Source organism: Lycium barbarum, chromosome 4 (genome assembly GCF_019175385.1).
Source record: "Lycium barbarum isolate Lr01 chromosome 4, ASM1917538v2, whole genome shotgun sequence".
Classification (NCBI taxonomy): domain Eukaryota; kingdom Viridiplantae; phylum Streptophyta; class Magnoliopsida; order Solanales; family Solanaceae; genus Lycium; species Lycium barbarum.
In genome coordinates, this window is record NC_083340.1 from 120,087,388 (window position 1) to 120,109,793 (window position 22,406).

General features: G+C 36.5%; 2 protein-coding genes and 1 pseudogene across 3 annotated transcripts; 1 reads left to right on the forward strand and 2 right to left on the reverse strand.

The window, feature by feature from the left end:
* Positions 1–1,392: 1,392 nt before the first annotated feature.
* LOC132636305 (wall-associated receptor kinase 2-like) lies at positions 1,393–10,144 on the forward strand (annotated as a pseudogene).
* Positions 10,145–10,605: 461 nt separating this feature from the next.
* On the reverse strand, positions 10,606–13,774 carry LOC132636307 (uncharacterized). The gene is made up of 2 exons (XM_060353117.1): positions 12,507–13,774; positions 10,606–11,515 (listed from the first exon to the last, which is right to left on the reverse strand). Exons 1-2 carry the CDS (start codon positions 12,691–12,693, stop codon positions 10,923–10,925), a joined length of 780 nt encoding a protein of 259 aa, XP_060209100.1. The 5' UTR covers positions 12,694–13,774; the 3' UTR covers positions 10,606–10,922.
* A 147-nt stretch (positions 13,775–13,921) lies between these two features.
* Positions 13,922–22,272, reverse strand: LOC132636306 (probable WRKY transcription factor 20). 2 transcript variants are annotated; one of them, XM_060353115.1, is made up of 6 exons: positions 21,926–22,272; positions 19,952–20,143; positions 18,245–18,791; positions 17,964–18,120; positions 17,740–17,895; positions 13,922–14,877 (listed from the first exon to the last, which is right to left on the reverse strand). In XM_060353115.1, the coding sequence occupies exons 1-6, from the start codon at positions 22,160–22,162 to the stop codon at positions 14,385–14,387; spliced, it is 1,782 nt and encodes a 593-aa protein (XP_060209098.1). In that variant the 5' UTR covers positions 22,163–22,272; the 3' UTR covers positions 13,922–14,384. The 2 variants fall into 2 exon arrangements, with proteins under 2 accessions (XP_060209098.1, XP_060209099.1); XM_060353116.1 differs by lacking the exon at positions 21,926–22,272 and adding an exon at positions 20,242–21,873.
* Positions 22,273–22,406: the final 134 nt, after the last annotated feature.

The window sequence follows — 22,406 nt, forward strand, 5'->3', positions numbered from 1 at the left end:
GAAACCCAAGTCTTCCAATATATCATTATATCAAGGAAAGATAGTAAATCATAGTAGAGGCATGATGTCCACTAATCAATCCTACAAAAGACTTTATCGTCAAAGGAAAAACTTGCATTCTCTTTCCTTTTTTTTTTTTTTTTTAAAGTAAGAAGTGGAACTTTATGAAAAGTTGCTTCCAAATCAGGCTGGGCATAAATTATCAAACATTGAAGCATTGAATCGAACCGGAAAATTTAGTAATTCAGTGTTCGGTGTTAGGTATTCAATACGATATTTAGGAGTAAAATTTCATAATTACAATATTGGGGTTCGGGTTCAGTACGAGACATTAGTCCCGTCACTGAATTTTTTATTAAAGATCATCACCCATTAACATAGAAATATGATATTTTTTAAAAATACATTGCAAAAACAAAAATTGAAACAGAGAAAGTACCACTTTGATGTTTTTATACCATTAACTTGTTTTCCGAAGTAACGATCGAGTCTTAAAACGAAATAGCAAACGAGGCAGTAAGATTATTACAGTATCTTTTAATTAAGGGAACGAAGAGAGTTCATAAAACTCAAGCAGACCTCTGTCTGTAACTTTCCGTGTACAAGTTTGTTTGTGAAAAACGAGGAAAATAAAAGTAAAAAGGGACCGTACAGCCTCCACTCCACTTTATTAATTTGCAAAGTCAAAAAGATTCCATCTCCAAAAACAGTACTAATTCCCTATCAGTCACTCCTTAGAAATTTCTTACACTGCCCCTTACTAGTTGAGCATCATAAACGAGTTGACAGGTCTAACTATGGCGAATTTATAGGAAAAAACTAAGCAAGCTGCTAAAAATAGTATCACAAATTGCGAACAGTGTTTTAAAAGGCGGGGGCGTAAGGCGAGGCGTTTTACATATGTCTCAGCGAGGCGTAAGCCCCGAGGCACAGGGCGTAAGCCCCATCAGTATTTAATTTTTAGTATTTCATAAAATAATATAATTACAATAAATACTTTTAAATAGGTAAAATTACATAAAAAATAAAAGAAAATGTAAATAAATGATATATATATATATATATATAACTAATCAAAGCAATCTATTATACGCCACTTACAACTTGTAATTATATATAACATAATTTTACAAGTATAAACAATACAATGAAATAAAAGTTATTATTGTTACATCCCGTAATTTCGCATATTCGGAAAATTTGAAATAATTGCGACTTGTAAGAGGTAAAGCAATATTTTGATTTTAGTTGGTATATACGTTGCTCATGAAAAATATTGGTGCGGAAATATCGAGGAAGGCTAAGGGCAAAATTGGAATTTTGAAAATCTATTTTATGAATTACCACAAGTGGGCTTGGGAATAAAAAGGAAGGAAAATAAAATTTTGGGCTTGGAAATTGGCCAAGGGGTGGCCGGTTGGGCCTTGGCCCATAGAGGGCCAAAGTGGGTAATTTAATAAATAAAGGGGGCTATGTATCCATCATCCAATACACTAGAAGTTTCAAGAAATCAAAGAGAGAAAGAGAGAGCAAGAGGGGACGGCTAGAGCAAGAGAGAAAGAAAAAAAAAATCTTGGAGCCTTAATCTTTGGTTTAAAAAATTTCTTTCATCTTGAATTCTTGCTAAGTGCAAGACTCTCTACAACTTGGTATAATTATTTTGGCAAGAAAGACACTTTGGTGGCAAGTGAAGAATTTGAAGAAAAGGTAAGATTCTATCTTTTATGAAAGATTTACATATGTTATAGTGAGTAGAATGTAATAAAAATCGTAGAAATGTTGTGTGTTGTGTGCAAGCCGTGTGGTGTGATGTGTGTATGTGGCCGTGTATGTGTGTAGTGTGGGGAAGAAGAGAAACAATTTTTATGTAGTAATTTGGTTGTTGTTAATATGTATTCTATGGTGAAAATGAGAATTTGATGATTTAAGTTGAGGTTGTGATGATTGTGGGCTGATTTGGAAGCCACCATGGTCATTAATGTAGTTCTTGAATTTGTGGGAATAACATTGCTAACGTATGAATTGTTGTTGTAGTTTATGAATTAGAAAGAAGAAAATGCGTCGTCGTGGTTTTGTTGCATTTATGGAGATTTTGGGTGGAATATAGGGTTGGTGAGATTGTTTGAATATTTTGTAGATTGTTTGAAATGTTCTTGAATTGTGTTGAATGATCTTGAATTAGTATTTGAATGTATGAGCAAACTTGAATTGAATATAATTGAGATGCCGTTGAAGTTGTAAAACGAAGTTGCCAATATTAGTATGTGTTTTGAATCGATGGTGAATATTGTTAGAATAACTATTGGTATTGTTGTGGATATTGTGGCCGAGTTAAATTCTCGGATTTGTTATTGTATTTTTGGCCGAGTTGAATTCTCGGGGATGGCGCATTTACAGGGGAAATGCTGCCGAAATTTCTGTGGGAAAAGGTGTTGGTTGGAATTGAATTCTTAAGTGGTTGTACCCAATGTTTGGTGCGCATTAAAGTTGTTGTAGATTTTGTGGAGCCAAGAGCTTGATTTCGGATTTGCGTAGAGAGCGGGCAAGGTATGTAAGGCTTACCTTTCTTTCCTTCGGCATGATCTTTGAAATAAACAAATAACATATATGTATGTCTCTAAAGAAAAAATTCTATTCTTAGAGCCACTAGGATGGCCATCGTCTTTGACTGCCATAAGTAATCCATATGGTTTGATATGTATATATATATATATGATGACGTTCGAAGAATTTAGTTGGTATGTTGCCGAACGTGGTTCGAAAGCAAACCGATATGACTTAGGTCTTGGATAAATAATTGGATATGTACATATGGTTCTAGAGTCTCCATTCGGTTCGACCCATAATGATATTGGAAAGCTACTTAATATGTTGTTACTTGAATTTCCAAACACGGCTTACGAAATGTTGTTAGAAGGCCCCGTACTTCAAAGGTTCTATTTAGTAAGCTCCGAGTTTGTCTACGATCCCCATTGGTCTATAGATACGAACATACGTAGTACGGTTAAGATTATGGCATAATGGAGTAATAAGCTAAGTATAATAATTCATAACCTTAAGATAATCTTGTAAGTACTAATGTCTTTAACTTTTGTATACAATCTCGGATCGGGCCGAACGTTCTTCGGCACTAATACGTTATATCCGTGGATCGGGCAGTACGTTCCGCAGCAACACACTGTATGATATTCTATGAGTATGCATGTATGAATCTGTTACATATGTATATGATATATGATGTCGGTACCTTGATATGACTAAAGTTTGATTATTAAATGCTAGCACGTCGATTATTTTACCGAGTCCTTGACAGTCCTTGATACGTGTGAATGATTCCAAGAGTTCTATTTGGTTTGATCCATAACCATGTCTAAAAGGTAGTTAACCTGATTACAGCTTTGGCTTTCCAGAAAGAGCTTTTGAAACGATTGTAGAGCGTTATGTACTTCAAACGCTCGTAACTGTTGTATACTAATTCCGATTGACCCGAAACTTGTTCTGAACCCTCATATGTCGATAAGCATGTTGTATATAAGTATGTTGTATCTCGGGTCTTGATTTACGAGTATTTGGTTTCATACTATTCTGTTCGTGCAAGCTTGATATGTCTATTTACTGAGCCCGGGCCAGGACATGTTATCGTGCGTACTTCTTTGCATTATTCACCGAGTCCCTCTCACTTGCGGGCCGGGACACGTTATATGTATATGCATGTGATGATATGATGATACAGGGGTGGTGGCCAGGATGGCACGTGATGACTTTATCCACCGAGACCCGCAATAGAGGGCCGGGACACGTTATGTACATATATATGACATATGACTCTACCATGCATGATTCTATCTACCGAGTCCCTTAGAAAAGGGCCGGGACACGTTATGTATACATGTGATATATGACTCTGCCATACATGATCCTATGCACCGAGTCCCTCACAAAAAGGGTCGGGACACGTTATACGAATATATGGTATGTGATGTTGATATGTCTGATCTTATTCACCGAGTCCCTTACTAAAGGGGCCGGAACACGTCGTATATATGCAGGTATGTATATGTATATGATTCATGACTTGAGAGATATTACTCCGTTACCTAAGAGAAAACGTAATGATGCTTTTATACAGTTTTACCGGTTCTGTAAAGTTTCCATTTCTGACTATGTTTCTTCGTTCTATACTTTATGCCTTACATACTCGGTACATTTTCCGTACTGACCCCCTTTCTTCGGGGGCTGCGTTTCATGCCCGCAGGTACAGACACAGGTGATCCACCACTGTAGGCTCCACTTCCTGCTATTTTCGGAGTACTTCCTTTTGATCCGGAGTCTACTTTTGGTACATACATCTTTTGTTATGTATATATTTCTGTATATCTGACTATTTGGGTACGGCGGGGCCCTGTCCCGTCATATGATTCTGTCGGTCTGTTTAGAGGTCTGTGGACATGTTTGTGGGTTTGGGTCTTTCTGTTCGGATGTGTGTATATGATGTGTTTGGGCGATCCCATTCGCCGCGGCGGCCGGTCCGCATATGTTTACATGTTGCCTTGTTGGCCGGTGTGGCCTTTGTTGGTATTTTCTGTGCGCAGGGTTATTTTAGATAGCCTGTAAAACAAAGGAAACTCTGCCGGAATGTTTCTGGAAATTATCTAAATTTAGAATATAGTCTTGTCGGCTTCTGTTATATACTTGAATGCATTTGATAGATGGGTTTGGGTGTCCAGATCGGGCACTAGTCACGGCCTACGGGGCTGGGTCGTGACAATTATGAAATGCAAATCAACTATAACATCTTAACTTTCAAACAATGAAAAAATCACAATTTCTTAAAACAATATTGCTATCATCTTATTCATTTTATCTCAGTGTTATAATTAAAACGTAACTCCTTCGTGAATAAAAATAAATTTATTTTCAAATAGCGAAATAATGAAATATGATAATTTTGATACATAGGATAAAAGACCAATGACAAGTAAAAATGTACAATTCGGTTATGTATTTTTAAAAGAAATATAAAGTGATATTCACCCTCACGATGTTCTCAAATGTATGCAATACTACGATTTGTTATTTGAGTTACACCCAATGTTCTTATTTCTATAGATGAAAAAACTATTAAGTATCATTCATTTGTTAAAGAATTATAAGGGTCAACAATTCTAATTAAGGAATTTAACATATAATTTGTGTAAGAACTGTTAGGCGAGCCCCGAGCGTTGGGCGTTAGACTTGTTTAGGGCGTACAGTCCGGCGCTTTGAGGCGTAAGCCTCACAGGAACTAAGCCCCGCGCGTGAGCCTCGGGGCGTTTTACCAGTGCCCCGTCCCAGGGCGAGCCTCGAGACGAGCCCTGAAACTGCCTTTTAAAACACTGATTGCGAATACCGAGTCCTTTTGAACTTTTTCTCAACGGTGTAATCAAAATTAATACTATTGATTAAAATTCAACCGCGTCTTCATAGGATCAACAGAACACACATCAAGGCTCTGACACCAATATAGGAAATAGACAGTAATAGAAACAATGATTATGTACCCGTTAACAAAACGGAAAGTTATCGAAATTGGCTTCAAAAAGTTGCTCCAAGTCAATTCTACTTTTCTATGAAATAGAACACCAATACCCACGGACAAAATGCCATTTTTACTCTCTGTGTGTATTTTTTTTTTTTTTTTTTTTTTTTTTTGCTTCTTACAATTTGCATAGTAAAGAAAAAATGTTCTGGTTTCTTTTAAAGAACAAAAGAGGAAACGGTTTTTGGGAGAGAAGAAGTCACTACCTCAAGACCAACTACCCATGTTTTTAATATTACCAATAGCGGTACTTCTCTATCTTATTAACCGGGTCAGTCGCAGCTCAAATGGAGCAATCCGCAACACATAAGGGTTCGTTTGGCCATGAAAATTGTGAACTTTGAGAAGAATAGTTTTTGTTTTTAAAGTTAAAAATGGTATTTAGAAATTGCATTTGTCAGATGGCCAAACGGCCACTTATATTGCTTGGGTCGATGGAATTCGGATTTAAAGATTTTTGTTGATAATTTGTGTTGGTTTGTACACTAGAAAGAAAGCCTTTTATTTCACGTATTGCCAAAATTAATTTACTTTACATGCTAATTCTTCCTTATTTGTTTAAAAATAGAAAAAGAACAAACAAGCCAAAAAAAAAAAAAAAAGTAAAGAGTAAGAACATAACAAACATAAATAATAATACTCCGTGTGAAGCATGGATACAACATCTAGATTAGGTGTGGATCACGACTCCGAGTCCCGTCCTATAGTCGGCATGTGCTTAATTTGTATTAAAAGAAAAGATATACCTTCACTTTGAAGTACATTAATTACTCTAACCCTCTTAATAAAAATATCGTTTGTTTCAGTAGTTTTTGACTGATATAGCTAAGTGTTGTTATTGAAAACATATAATATACAACATAACACGAAAGATGATTCCACAAAACACATGATTATTATAGTGAAATATTGTAATAGAGGATTGTAAACTCTGAAGTCACGGAAGGACGACTGAAAAGGGAAGTAAAGCCACTAGATCTTCTATTTTCTTTTTGAATCTCTTAGAGTTGGTCTATAAAACAAGATTGTTTATAGGTTACAAATAGGTAGTAAAGCCACTAGATCTCTTCTTCTATTTTCTTTTTGAATCTCTTAGAGTTGGTCTATAAAACAAGATTGTTTATAGGTTAAAAATAGGTATTCTTACAAATACTCCACAAAATTTGGCAATACATTTTCAAAACCACTGAAGTGGATCAGAGATGACTCTGCTTAACCAGAGTACTTTGGTCTTTCTTCTTCTTGTGGTACTTCTACAGCAAACTCAAGCTGTTTCTGCTTCAACACGACTGATGGTGTCAAAGCCTGGATGCAGAGACAAATGTGGGAACTTAACCATTCCATATCCATTCGGGATAGGGACAGGATGTTACTTTGATAAAGAATTTGAAATCACCTGCAATGATGCAAATCATTCATCGGCCTTCATCTTTTCAAATATACCAATTTACTACATCTCAATGGACTCAATCAGAACCGAAATACCTTTCATTCGTGTTCTCCACGATAAATCTTCAGGTAAAAACATTGATGGTCCTGTCTGGGGAACTATTAAGATAGGTGGGTATTTTAGTGTATCGGCAGCTGAGAATAAGTTAATAGCCGTTGGTTGTGATATCTTTGCTTATGTCAAAGATAGAGACAATGGAGAAATTGTAAGTGGATGCGCTTCCTTCTGCGATGCAGCTGCTAATAATAGTAATAAGTTTGTTTCTTCTTCTTCTTGCACCGGGAATAATGGGTTTTGCCAAAGTGCCATCTCAAGGATTCCAAAAAGTAATACATATTCAGTATAAACCATGAACACCTTGAATGCTTCCTGGGCAAAAAACAATTGTAGCTATTTAACGATTGCTCATAGTGGTTATAATTCCAATCACATCATAAGTGAATTATTAAGTAGCAAGTCAAGAAAGTGTGACTACAAAGAACAAGAATTACTTGTTTATCCAACTGATATTGCAGTGGACTGGGACTGGGTGATGGGCAATATGAGTTGCAAGCAAGGCATGGGAGGCCCAAAGTATGCATGTGGAAAGAAGAGTGAGTGTGTAAATGTCAATTCCCCCTCCAACGATATGTATGGATACAGGTGCCGTTGCACTCGTGGTTATCAAGGCAACCTTACCTCTCTAATGGATGTCAAGTTATGCGAGCCTGATTTTTTTTTCTATGGGCCAAGCACTTTTTTTTCTGTAAGGAGTGGCAGCGAGATTCGATCCCAGGATCAATTACCTGCTGTGATACCATGTTGAAGTGTGTGACCATCTCATCTAAAAAACTTAACCTACTAGAGAGAACACACTATTATTTACTTAATTATATAGCACACCTTTATTTACTTAATTATATTCTCAACAATCAAGGCAACCCTTGCCTCGATCCTCTCTAATGGAGGTCAAGGTATTAACTACAAACTTTGTCGCTAAATCACTCGTAGCTAAAAGAATTCGTTGATAATCCGTCGCTAATTTGTAGCTAAATTGCTAGTAGCTGATAGAATTCTTTGATAATCCGACGCTGAATAGGATTAGCGACGAATTTTGTTGTTTAGCTAAAATATTTATCTGCGGTAATTGTATTTTTAGTGGTGATATCTTTATTTACAAACTTTGAAGAGGTTAGATGCCATAATATACTCTATACTATCAACAAATCTAACTTTTTTATTTATTTATTGTCCTGCAGATATTAACGAGGGTGAAAGTCCAAATGGGAGGCATAATTGTCCACGTAATACTAGTTGTGTTAACACTCCAGGCAGTTTCTACTGTGAGCCAAATAAGAGGAGACCTGTGTTTGTTTTGCAGCTATGCTTAGGTACTGTTTCTTTTTCGCGCACCTCCTACTATTACTTGAATATATTTCTTTTTAAGAAGTTGCAAGTATTTTCTCTGTTTCATGTTATATGATAAATGCTCTTTAAATACTCATATTTTTGCTTATTTACCAAACACCACAAAATAAGTAAAAAAATTACTTATTTTCCATGAAAAAAAAAAAAATCTTCGTATCAAGAACACACCCTTCAACGAAAAGGTTTAATTGTACGAAAAACTGCATAAGGGTACTAGTCAGATGTCTTGGGTGTGCAAGCAGTTGAGAGAAACTTGGCAAGCTAGGAGGAGTCACTAACTGCTGGCAGTATGGATATATCACACTCTTGTTTAATACCAACTTCGCTAAACTTCGCTATCTTGATCTAAAACTAATTTAATTGGTTACTATTCCATTTACTTTGTTTTTTGGTGCAAACAGGAATTGCATCAGCTGTTGTTCTAATGGTCCTGGTAGCTGGTTGTGTGTTGCTACATCGGCAAATAAGAAATAGGAAAGAAAGAAAAACTAAAGAGAAGTTTTTTAAAAGGAATGGTGGATTGCTATTGCAAAAGCGAATTTCCATAAGTGCAGGAAGTGGTAGTACTTTGTTACGTATGAAACGCTTCAAAAAAGAGGAGTTGGAAAAAGCAACAGACAACTTCAACGAAAGTCGAATTATTGGCAAGGGAGGGCTTGGTACTGTCTATAAAGGAATGCTATCAGATGGAAGCATCATTGCTATCAAGAAATCAAATGTAGTTGATGAAGATCAAGTTGGTCAGTTTGTAAATGAGATTTCCGTTCTCTCTCAAATCAACCACAGACACATTGTCAAAGTACTCGGTTGTTGTTTAGAGACTCAAGTTCCATTATTGGTCTATGAATACATCAGCAATGGCACTCTATCACATCATCTTCATGGAAGCTCTAGGCCTAGTCCTAGTGAATCAAGGACACCGACAGTCACACTATCTTTGGAGCATCGCTTGCGAATTGCCAGAGAAATAGCAGGGGCACTTTCTTACTTGCATTCATGCTTCCACTGCTATTTTCCACAGAGATATCAAAACAAGTAACATATTATTAGATGAGAATTGTAGAGCTGTGGTTTCTGATTTTGGACTATCAAGATTAGTTCCCCTTGAGAAGACTCACTTAACAACACAAGTTGGAGGTACGTTTGGTTACTTAGACCCCGAATACTTTCGATCTGGTCAACTTAGTGATAGAAGTGATGTTTATGCATTTGGTGTGGTTCTTCTGGAGCTTCTTACAAGTCAAAGAGCTATCTCTTCCGATGCATCGAGTACTGAAAGCTTAGCAATGCATTTCAAATCAATGTTCAAACAAAGCCGTCTACTAGAAATGGTAGATCCTGAGATTGCAAGAGAGGTTGAAGGTCAGGAGATGGTCTCTATATTGGCTAAGCTTGCCAAAAGATGCTTGAGATCTAATGCAAGAAACAGACCGAGCATGAAGGAGGTAGCTGCTGAACTTGACGAACTTCTTGTGACGAGATCATATGACATGCCTCATGATGATAGTTTTCAAGAGAATATTTCTCCTAAAAGTGGGAGTTTATTATAGTTATTCATCTGATAGTCTAATAGAAGAAAATTAGCAATCCTTATCTATCTTTAATAGTTTTCTTGTGGAATGAATGTAATTGGCCTTAGTACACTATGATAACTTTCACATAAATATGGCACTTGTTTTTGTGAATCTACAATGAAAAGAGTAGACCTGTTTGTTTCACTTCTTTGCTTTTTGTGCTTTTTAAACACTTATTCAGCCAATCAATTAAAATATTAGTAATTCCTTACAATTGGGTAATTTGTCTGCATCTTAGAAAATTGAAACAAAACAAAAAAAAAAAATTAGAAACACAATGATCATCATTAGTAATGAACTGCTCGAACCCAAATATGAGAACTGAATTGCTTAGCAAATATAAAACCTTGGCAAGCTATTACCCAGGCTATGTCTGTCCTATCTTAAATTGATTGAGAAGCTTTATTAAAAGAACACATAACTACATTATCGTTAGCAGTAGCAGTTCTAAGGTTGATTAATCTAGACCAGAAACCTTAACAGTAGCATGTTTATAATATGAGAGGGAAATAAGAAGTACATAAAGAGAAGCTTAGATAGCTGGTTCGAGGAAAATGTAAAAGTACCACGGAGGTGGATGGAACCTTTATCCAAAGGGTTCAACTGAACCCAATATGTTTTACACTGACATAGATATTTATGTGACAAACCACTAAGTAACTTTTTAATATATATAAATTTTGAACTCACAATTTCAATTCTAAAAACCTTAAAAGTTGAACTAATCAAGTTTAAATCCTGAATACACTTCTTAGTATACAACAAGAATATATTCAGTTTAAATCCTGAATCCGCTTCTTAGTATACAACATGGATATATTCAGTTTAAATCCTGAATACGCTCTTAGTATACAACAAGAATATATTCAGTTTAAATCCTGAATCCGCTTCTTAGTATACAACATGAATATATTCAGTTTAAAACTATGATGAAGCATGGGAGTACAGCATCTGAATCCTTTACAATCAAGTACTGTGACCTGGAATGAAGTCCACTTGCAACTGAATCATACTCTTGATCAAGTTTCATATCATCCTTGTTTACTACTCTGCCGGCTATTGTCCTGCAAACTATGACAGCTCTCTTGACATTCTTTGTGTTGGAGACGCGACTCGCGTGTTCACACGGAGCATCACTGCTTGTGCTTAGTTGAATTCCATTTTCTGAATTGCATGAATTTCTGAAGCCGGTTTGAATTAGCTTGCAAACACAACAACTGGGGTCTTTGCAGAGGTCAGAAATGATTTTCCTCTTCCCATAGCAGCAAGTCATTGTTGTGACATAAAATTGCAATAATTCATTTCCATCAACTGTGCTTCTTGGGTGCTGCCCAAAGGACCTTCTCTTCACAGCCCCTCTGTATTTCTCGAATTTCTCTGAAATATCTACTGTGTTGTTCACCCTTAGAACTTTTTTTATTGTCCGATGTTGCGTTGATGGATTTGTTGAGGCTGCCCGAAAAATCTTCTCGATGACATTCCTAGATGGATCTCCAATCTCCAGTTCTGTTTTAGCCATAATATTACCTCAGAAGTAGTAGCAAGCTCGGAAAAGAAAAAAAAAAACACATATCTCCAAGCCTACTATATATGTTGTTTATATATGGGCTGATGGGCAAACACATGGTTTGGAACATATTGGAACACAAAGAAAGTGGCAATACTCTAGATTCTGTTCTGCTTCAAAATTAATGAAGCGTGATTCACGTTTAAATTTCGGAGGCAAAAAATACTAGATAATTTCTTCTCATTTATTTAAGTCTTAATGGACAGAGTTATTTGATATATGTATCGGTGGGAAATAATTAACTAGGGGCATAGCTAGAAGGTTACATAGGGCTTAGGCCGAACATAGCAAGCTTTAGTACAAACCGTGTATTTGAATTAAGAAATCTAAAAAATATATACAAAAATTAAATTTAAAACCTAGTTACTAACACCTGATGTTGCTATCCTAACATTAAACCCATAAAGTTCATATTCTGGCTCCACCTCTGAACATAACAGATATCCAATAAAATAATCGAGGTGCGTACCACTACTAAAAAATCATTATTTTCCCACTGAAAAATTTTTAGGCTATTTCCCACTGAATGCCGGTGGGAAAAACATAAATAGTAGAGTTTTCACACGAAAAATTTATGAAGTTTTCCAGCGATTCAATGGGAACCTGTTTACCACTATGCATTTTCCCAGTGAGATTGTTCAGTGGGAATTAGGTGGAAAAATCATGTTTTATAGCACAAATTTTCCACTGAATGTCGGTGGAAAAAATCTCTTTTTCTAGTAGTGTACAAGCTGATTCGGGCACCACTGTCATTTAAAAAAAAAAAAAGTTTGTGCAAGTAGAGGATGCACCTCTGTGTTTAATGAGGGGAGAAGTGCAGCCTCTTTAATCCAGTTAACAAACAACGCAAGAAATGTAACGGCAAACAGAAGAAGTAAAAAGAGGGAGTGAAGTGAATTATACATGAACATTGAAATACAGAAACTTTACCATAAAACCATCTCCACTTTTGCTGAAATATGGAGTTTAATGCTTGATTTTCTCTGGAAGTGACTTCATAATAATCTTTTTTCTTCCCACAACTTCTGTATTTGCACTTGACTTTTGGGCAAACATCTGTCAGCTTACCACCACATGAGTTCATAGTTTCCGTCACTGACATCCACATAACATGCATTCTTTATTTTCCTCTCAATTATCCTAGCTAGTAGTAGTAAATGCTACTACTGTTACTAGAAAGAAAAAAAAAAAAAGTACCACGTTAAGAGCACCACTGATGGGTGGCGCAGAAAATTATATAAAGTCAAATATTATTCTATTGATCTTGAACCCCCTAAACAAAATTTCTGACTTCACCACTGATTAAATTTCTTTATGCATGGTTAACTCAGTCATAGTATTTTGTTTCATAGAGCTCAACACTTAAACCAAGTATTGTATGGAGAAGTTGAATGTAATGTAAATAAAGATAGTGAATATATGTAGAGACTAGTATCCAATGAGCTTAGTGAAGGATGAAGTGTCGTGGTAGCAGTTTAGTGGAAATTGTATGGACCACGTTACCAATTTTGTCTGAAGGAGAAGCGACACTGAGTGAATTTAAGGATTTTGTACTTATGTATTAAAAGCTCCATTGGAAGTACTGTGCCTTAATTTCCAGTTCCCAACAAACAACATGAGGAATTTACTGGGAGCTCCTGGCGGCTAGAGGACATTTACAGATTTTGCTGGGGTATATACTTTGTTTCAAATCACTTGATTTTGATGGGAGGTGGTCCATGACCCAACTTAAATCGCCTCATACACTATCTGGTTCTTTGGATGGGTTTGATTGAGTTCAGTAGTGAAACCAAGTTGCATAATTTGTATGTCAAGTAGTAATAAAATTTTAAGGTATGATTGGTTTGGTTCTGCGAATGAATTTATATATCCACCAAAAACTTTTCCGACATTGTAGTAAGTTAAAGTACAACAATTTCAGGATTCGTCTGATACCGTTTCCTCCTGTACTGTAAATTGAGTTTTCTATGCACCGTCAGTATACAGATCACTTTTTTAATACTATCAGGTTAACTTCACTTACAAAAATAAGTAAATTTTCATAGAAAGTCCAATATGGTAATTCAGAAATATAAAGGTAACCTGCTATAATTGATTTGATGGTGCTGTCCATAAGTCTAATTAATAAGTTAGAAAATAAACATGCAACCTAATACAACATGATAATTATACTAGTGTGAAGAAGAATCTTATACTGTCAATATACAAACTAAATCCATGTGAATTTAGCAGAAACCTTGCCTGGTGTTGTGTGGAGCAATTACCTACAACAGAGGTCATGCAGGAGTAAAGACAAAGAAAAAGGGGTCCTGCAATTAATGAGAATGGTGCACAAGAGCATCAAATGGAAAAGAACAAAAATGCATTTTCATCAGATCGAGATCTTTTCTTTACCTTACTATATTGGGAAAATACATTTCTCACGTGTCTACTACCACATTACAGAAATCAACATATTCAATTATCTTCTAATTTCCTAAATAGAGCCCATATTTTCAAGTTCTTCACAGCTAGGCCGAGCAAATTTTGCCACTGTTGGTGGAATATATTGACGTTCACATCTACTCAGACATCCATAATTGTCACAATTTGTAGCATACTATCGGTATAAAGCAAATGTGATATTAAGCTAATTACACAATGAACAGTTGGTGAGACTGTATCATACAACATACTCTGGGTTCTCAAATCTGAAGCGAAGTGTATACTCCAACATGAGATGTAGCCCTCTGTAATCCACCAAGAAGCAGAAAAAGGAAACGCACGGAGGCTTCTTATTTTTAAGTTTTTGCCTGAAGGCAGAAACAATCATGGGCCCAAAAGTATCCTTCCATAGTTTTGTGGACATTGAGCAGAAGATTGCAAGGGCAGAGTCTCAAAGCCGTTGCCCTGAACACGATTTTCCATGGTTCCAAATCGGCTCATGCCACCATTTACAATGCTGTAGCATGCCGCAACTGCAGCTGGCTGTACTACCATCATACTAGAACTTGAAACCTGAACTTGGCTATGCACAGTTTCTGCAGGCAGTGTGTGAAGTTGTCCATTGCGCCTATTCTCCATACCATATCCTATACCAACACCTAGATCCAAGCTAATTGAGCCATTCTCTTCCGCCCTGATCCTTGAACCCCCATTTACAGGTGCCGATCCCGCCATTTCGTGGCTATTAGTCCTGGCGGTTGGTACATCGTGATTGTGTTTCCCCTCATATGTAGTAATTACAGCTTTGGGATCATGGGATGCCCTCTCCACATGTTTCCTGACAGGGCAACCAGCATTGGTGCACTTGTAATAACTCCTACATCACATTCACATTCACATGAATACCATAAAAACATAAGAAACTCACCGCTAGAGTGAAGAAACAACAAACCATGGGTTCATTGAGTTTTGGATGTAGACTTTACAGTTTAAAAGGTAAACTAACTATTTTCTTTACCTAAAATGATAGCTACATAATCACCCTCCTTCCAAAGACAATACAAAATTGAAAGAGAGAGGTCAACAAATCCAGGTTCTTTCGCCTTCCAACATAAAGCACGCCACATTAATGAAAACATCACCAGGTCTTCCATGCAAAGATACTCAGAAATTTATCAGAGATTTGATGAAATGCTAGATGCATGGTCTCTCTGCCTGCTCGGTCTTTAGTTTAGCAATTTCCAACCATGAAAGCTAGTTAAGACTTCAAACTATTTGAGTTTCACAATTTTTTTTTAGGAGATTAGGGGTGTGTTTGGTATGAAGGAAAATGTTTTTCATGGAAAATATTTTCTTGTGTTCGGTATGTAAGCAAAAATATTACCCTCAAAGCATTTGTATATAATCTAGACAAATACTATGGGAGATGGGGGTGGGCGGTGGGGGTGAAGATGAGTTGTGTTGGAGGGTGGGGAGGACATAACCAATGTGCAATGTCACTTGTGGAACTTGTTTTCCCTACTTCTACTAGGGAAGTCATTTTCCTCATTTTTAAGGAACTTGTTTTCCTAGAGAAAATGTTTCCAAAAATTTTAACCAACCAAACATGAGAAAATTGAAAAACACTTACCAAACACACCCTAGATAATCATACTCTGAAAATAGAAGAATTTCACATTGACTTACTTAACAATGTGGAAGAGGTGCTTCTTATATAGGAGTCTTAGGCTATGTATAATATGGTAGGTAATCAATCCCTATGCTAATAAAATAATTAAATATTTATAATTAAATACAGAATATCCTGAGGTATCCTATAAAAGATATTCTATATGATTTTCTTTATTCAAGTACAATGAATCTAGGTGTGTATGAATCTATTCACCTACTAACTTGATATTTTAACACGTGTAAGGTTTTTATTCACTTGTCCTAGATTCCTAATTAAACATGTACCTGAAGATAATCAATCAAGCCAGAAAAACATTCACCCTCTACTTAGATGGTCTCACGAGAAGTAGATTCAGCTCATTCTGAAATGTTTGTTTGACAAGCTGGCATATAGAACTCTATGGTCTACTGCTGAAACAATGGCATTACAATCAGGCCTTTGGCAAATAAATGAAATACTGAGTGGTCCAACTTTCTATATTTTAAAGCCAGAAGGTTCACACGCAATCATGCAGGTCCACATTAAACCTTGCTTTACCTCAGCATTACAAGGGTATGGGAGAGTTGAATCTAGGACCTCCGAATACTTTAGGCCATTATGCTATTAAGGAGCTCTCAAAAGTACCAACAATTAAATGAGCAGAGAAAAGCACATATTGGATATAAATGATCACTGAAGTGATACTTTCTCTAACAGAAGCTTCAAATGATGTAGCTGTAACTTGATCTACAGGCAGTCAAGTGGTAATTAACCTTTTTTTAATAACGTAAAAGTAAAGTGGTAATTAATCTACCCGCAAGGGTGGCTCAGTTGGTTGAGCATGGGGCTTTCATAATGGAGGTCTCAGGTTCGAAACCCCCTGCCTACGACAGCAGGGGATTTGCCTTCTGGGTCGAGCTCGTCGCACAGGGCTTGCCTAGTGCGGGTTATCTCTCCCGTGTGGTTTGCGAGCTATTGCACAAGAGCTGGGTTTACCCTGTGCGCACCCGAAGAGTAGCGGCTGCGGGTTCCCATGTCATAAAAAAAAAAAAGTGGTAATTAATCTCTCAATGAAATTTTAGCCCAAAGAATTTGTTGAAGTATCAATAATTTTTTTTTTTTGACTAGCACCGGGTGTCCGAGTCTCTTTGAGCCCCGACTAATCCCGGGGGTGCACAGGCCCTCGGCAAGGAGTTTCCCGCAAGTGCACCACGGTTAATTCAGGGTTTCCCCAGTCCGATGGCCCCCAGAAATTGTTTGCACCCAGCGGGTTTCGAACTTGAGACCTTGAAGGGGAGCACCCCAAGGCTCAAGTCAATTGCCACCAGGCCAACCCCTGAGGGTTTGAAGTATCAATAATTAAATAATGGCACTGCTGCCATTAATCATTATTAACACTGGTTTATACATATTATTAATACTACGATACACAAAAATAGCAGTGGATTCAGAACCAAGGAATTTAGGTGGAAAAGGGGGTCAGAAGAGTCACTGCTAAATGGGGGAGAGGGAGGGTTGGAGAGCTAAATATGTTTATTTCACATAATAAATTTTGTTTGATTTATGTACATGGCTACCAAGCAAATAGAATTGACATATAAATGATTTCAAATCATTTCTCAACAGCCTGTACAGATTCGACCTCATTGAGAGAAAGTCTAATTAGTTATAACTTGAAAGTGCTTACATTCTAAGCTGACTATGCCACACACCCAAGGCTTTCTGCTATAACACATGACTTCCCAATTTTTCCAGTTATGGTTGTATGGAATTGTCAATAAGTTTCACAGCTTAATTAGACATCACCACTACATCTCATCTCACCCAAAACAAGAGGTTGACTATCTATGTCTTCACTTTGTTAAGTAAAATTGTTATTGAGAGGGGAATCTATTGAGTCAACCAGAAAGATGGCTTAGAACATTATGGGGAACTCCCCCTAAAAATGTTGATTTAATTTGGACCATAAAACAACCTCTTAACCACCATGAACTTCAGACACTTAGCATTAGATGCCACACAATGCTTTACATACCCTTTTTTTTTTTTTTTTTTGAATAAGGTAACATTTGACAATGCTTTACATACCTGGGATTAGGATTACCGCGGACCACCTTTTGACCGTATTTCCGCCACCTGTATCCATCATCCAATATATCAACTTCACTCACAGTTTGAACAACAACGCGCGGTTCGCGGATGGGCTTAACAACTGGTGTAATATCCATGCAACCATCCATTTTCCTGTTTAAAGACTCCATTGTTAAATCGAACTACGTCACAGGAATAAATTTAGTGCCCTTAGTTTTTACCTTCTCTTTGCAAATGGATCATCCTCGTCCATCTGATCATTAGCGCTGTGCAACTGAGATACTGTACCTTCAAGACCATCATCATCTGCTTGTCGAGGTGATAGTGGAGTACCACTGGGCTCAGTGTTACTAGTCTGGGCATTAGTGTTGAATTTGTCTTCAAGCAAAGATAAACCAGAGAGAGGAATAACTCCATATAAGATCAAAGAAGCTTCAATAAAGACTACCATGTCATGCATTTTTTGAGGGGGAAACAACCCTTAAAGAGCAATTCAGTTTACCTTCTTGACCAGTGAGGCATGCTTCTCTCTCACCTCTGTCTTCTTGGATGGACGTAAGAGCACCAGGAGTAAACCTACGGCTGGGTTGGGGTTTAGGATGATCATGGGAACCTTTATAAACAATCTCTGTTATGTGTCCATCAGGAGAGCGCTCAAATATCTTTTTAACTTCACAGTTTGGGTATGTACATTTGTAGTAACTCCTTGGGAATTCACTTCCTTTAACAAGTTTCTGGCCATACTTTCTCCAGTTATACCCATCTTCTGATGATCTGTCAGCTGTTACCGATGATACATCTTTATTATCAGAATGTGACCCTTGCGAGCTTGGATTTGACTGACCTCTCTGATTTATTTCCTCATTTTCAGTTGCAGCAGCAGTATTAATTGACGAGGCATCTAAACTAACAGGTGAAGGTAGATTCAGCTCCTTTGAATTAGGCATCTCGCTTTTAACAAGAGCTGAAGGTGCTAATGATTGAGAAAGACATCGATCTTGAACTTGATTCAGTGGTTCACTTTGCTGTTGATTGAAACCTGCTGAAAACTTCATTACAACAGTGTATTAGGAACTAACTCGATTCAAGTCGGTTGAAATAATAATGAAGTTCACGTGTTACTCTTTAGGTACTAAAGATAATAAAAAAACTAACTAGAAAGGGCAAAAGAAACCAAAGGTCTGCAGGGCCTTTCTATTCTTGTTGGATCTTCTGTCATTAAATCCATGTAGAAAGAAAGGAAATGCTTCCAAACCCCAAAGTATCAGTCAAGTGAAATGAGTAATTCATCAGAACCACACATCCACTCAACAGTAGAACTAGAAGAAAACAAATAAAACCAAGAGGAAGAAATTGGCGACATATATGGAAACCAAATACACAGTGCAAACCAATCATCATTTTCCTGGCAATGAGTTAACACCTTTTGACTGTACTGTTAACAGCTACACTCCATTCTTTTCATTTTTCATAAAGTATCTTTAAAATTAATTCATTTAAGGGTCTTGAACAAGTGACAAAAGAGATGTAATCACCGTATTACAAAAACTAAAAACACACAAACAGAACAAAAGAGATGCAATCATTGTACTGCTTTATGCTAATGTTAAAGAGAGAATTAACCAAAAACCCACCTGTTCCCACAACCTTGGTTACAAAGAAATTATGTGATAAAATTCATATGCAAGAATTTGTATGCTCTCACTTGCCGCGCCTCACTGGTGAAAGAACTGAGACAAAGTTATTTGAACTAAATGCCTTGTGTATGTTTGTAATCATATGTGATTAAATTCATATGCAAGAAGATCAACAGAATTTCTGTGACTGACATATCATGTTATAATTACAAGCATACAACAGGCATCAAGTGCAAAGAATTGTGTCTTGATCCTTTTTTTTTTAATTGGTAAGAATTGTGTCTCAATCCTTTTACCACTGAGATGCTACAAGTGAGTGAGAGTGTGAGAGAGAGAGAATTCAGGAACACCAAAGTCAGATTTTCAAACAAATTTCTGAATCAAGCACTGTTCAATTTAAGGAGTGGATTAGCCCATTGAGAAGTTTTAAAGGGGGAAGAGAAAATAACTAATATTCAATAGTGCTCTTGTTGTATTTCCTTGTTTCTAACCTAATTCAAGCATATGGGTTTTGAACAAAACTTCGGTAATGTATTTCCAATAATGCCAAGGATAACAAGCAAAGGCATTACCGCAGCTTCCTTCGCCAGTGATCCTGATGTAGAACTAGATCCAACAGCAAATTTAAACTCAAATTCGCCCGTCGTTTCACCGTATAAATTTCCACTGGAACAGCTTCTCATCAACGAAAAAGAAGCACTCCCACTAGAGCCTTGCATTAGTTGAAACTTGGAGAAGGAACCTGTTGTTGGAGACGGCTCAGCCTGCAGGTTATAAGTGAAATACTATTCACTGATCACAATTTTCTTTCCAAATAGAAATAGCATCTGAACATAGGATAACCAAGGTGATACAAATTTACTCTTTTTTCTCTGCTTCCTGCTTTTTCATGGGGGAAGAAACCCCTTTTTTTTTTTTGGCTATGTTTCTTTATCAATTATCATTCCATCTCGGTGGTGGACAAATATGCTTCAAGAAGATGCCACTTATAGTAGTTTCAAAGGTTATTCATCACCGGCCACTGAAGTTGGAACCTTTCAATATAAGACTTAAATGACACATACAGCACATATGCTTATAATAATCATACTGGTTAGAATAACAAAAAAGCATACAACTCTCTGATGCCATTATTATGGTCACATTCATAACACCAGTATCTTTTTCTTTAGGGAACAACTTAGTGGTAAGTTGAGCACCTTGTCAAAAGAAAGATTCAACATGTGAAGAAACACACTGACGGCTAAATATGCAGAGAAAGAGAGAATATAATTCCACCAAAATCTAGACGAATAATTATATCAGCTTTCCTAATGTAAGAGCATCATAACCAACGGTTGCAAATTGCACAGGAATCCATAAGTAAGCATATATTAATATGTATTCCCCAAAATAGCATTAAGGTGGGAAAAAAGAATCAAGCTAACAAATTGCAATATAATGAAAGCAACCAAACATCTAATTAATAGTTCAAAATGCACTTTATGAAAGCAGCGATCGCATCAATAAATTCGTCCGAGTCCTCCACTCAGAGTATTATTACGTGAATAAAGCACACTATCTAATCTTAATTAAATAAGGATAAAAAATTTTAGATTAGCATTTCACTCAAATTGAAGACATCATAACTATATTACCTTCCTCTTAACAACACTTAAACTAATCCAGATTAGCAATCAAAATAGTACGGAGTAGTTAGGATATCCAATCTCATATTCTTAACAAGCAAAAAGCACCTAATTAGGGTATCGGATCCCCAAGTACTCCCTTTATCCCAATTTATGTATCACAATTCAGATTTCAAAACTCAAATGTCTTAATTTTAACCGCAAATTCGGACATAAAATCTTTAAGATTTTTAAACTTCTTATATTTGGAAATTTAGTACTATAAGTCACATTAATTAACAATTTGAAAAGCATATGAAAAATCACGGTCAAAGAAAAACTTATTTTAACTCTCGAAATCCGAAAAGTGCCACATAAAGTGTGACAGAGGGAGTAATAGTTAAGATATCCAACTTTCATTTTTCTTAAGAAGCAAAAAGGCATGTAATTAGGGTATTGGATCCCCCAATCTGAAAGTGAAATTCTCAGAAAGCATAAATTTCTTGTATTCTCTATGCTCAGTCAAACACCATCACATAAATTAACTTGTGATCTAAAACAAGTTAATAGATATTTGTATGGCTATAAATCATTTCATTAAGGATAAAATGGGAATTTTAAAGTAAAATTGTCTATAAATATATAAAAGTGACATTCTTTTCGGGACAGAGTAAAAATGAAAAGAGTGTTACATAAATTGTACTGTAGTAAGGTAAGATATCCAATTTTCATTTTCTTAACAAGCGAAACGCATCTAAATAGGGTATCAGATCCCCAATCAAAAAGTAAAAATGTGAGAAAGCATAATAAATGTAGTAACTAAGTAAGACACATAAATTGAGAGGGAAGGAGCAGTAGTTAAGATATCTAATTTTTGGCCCAAAATGCGAAAGGTAAAAATGGTTGGAAAGCATAATAAAAGGTGTGTTAAGGACTAACTTTGAGGTTAGAAAGAAGAACGGGAGAATCGAGAAAGGATGAAGGACTGAGACCAGGTGGGATAGTGATACACGTGGCAGTTGAGGAACGAGAGATGGGGAGCTTAGCAGGTGACATCAGCTTATACTTAGCACCACTGTTGCTGTTGTTGGATCCAACACCTGAGCTTCCAAATTTGACTTGTGAGGAATATGAGTTGCTATTTTGGTACTCTGAGTGTGACTGAGAGTCTTCCATTGACGGATTTCAGAAAGAGTTTGTTGGAGAAGACACAGTCAAAAGCAGAGAGAGATAGGGGATATAGTTTGTGTGGGGTAGGGGTGGGGCATGGATGGGGTTAGATGAACAAGGCCCGAGTAGGGGTGAACACGAAAAACACAACCATATGGATAACTTTATTTCGTTTGATTTTTAATTTTAAAAATCGATTTTATTTGATTTCAAGTCCAACAAAATCAAACCACACCAACTTCATATATAC

Bases quoted from the DNA above. Each gene is read 5' to 3' on its own strand.
- LOC132636307 (XM_060353117.1), bottom strand. From the start codon at position 12,693: ATGCATGTTATGTGGATGTCAGTGACGGAAACTATGAACTCATGTGGT. The intron at 11,516-12,506 runs GTAAAGTTTCTG...TGGCTAAAACAG, and splicing joins AAAGTGGAGATGGTTTTATG to AACTGGAGATTGGAGATCCA.
- LOC132636306 (XM_060353115.1), bottom strand. From the start codon at position 22,162: ATGGAAGACTCTCAGTCACACTCAGAGTACCAAAATAGCAACTCATAT. The intron at 17,896-17,963 runs GTAAAAACTAAG...GTCTTTAAACAG, and splicing joins GATCCATTTGCAAAGAGAAG to GAAAATGGATGGTTGCATGG. The intron at 14,878-17,739 runs GTATGTAAAGCA...AATGTGATGTAG, and splicing joins CGCGGTAATCCTAATCCCAG to GAGTTATTACAAGTGCACCA.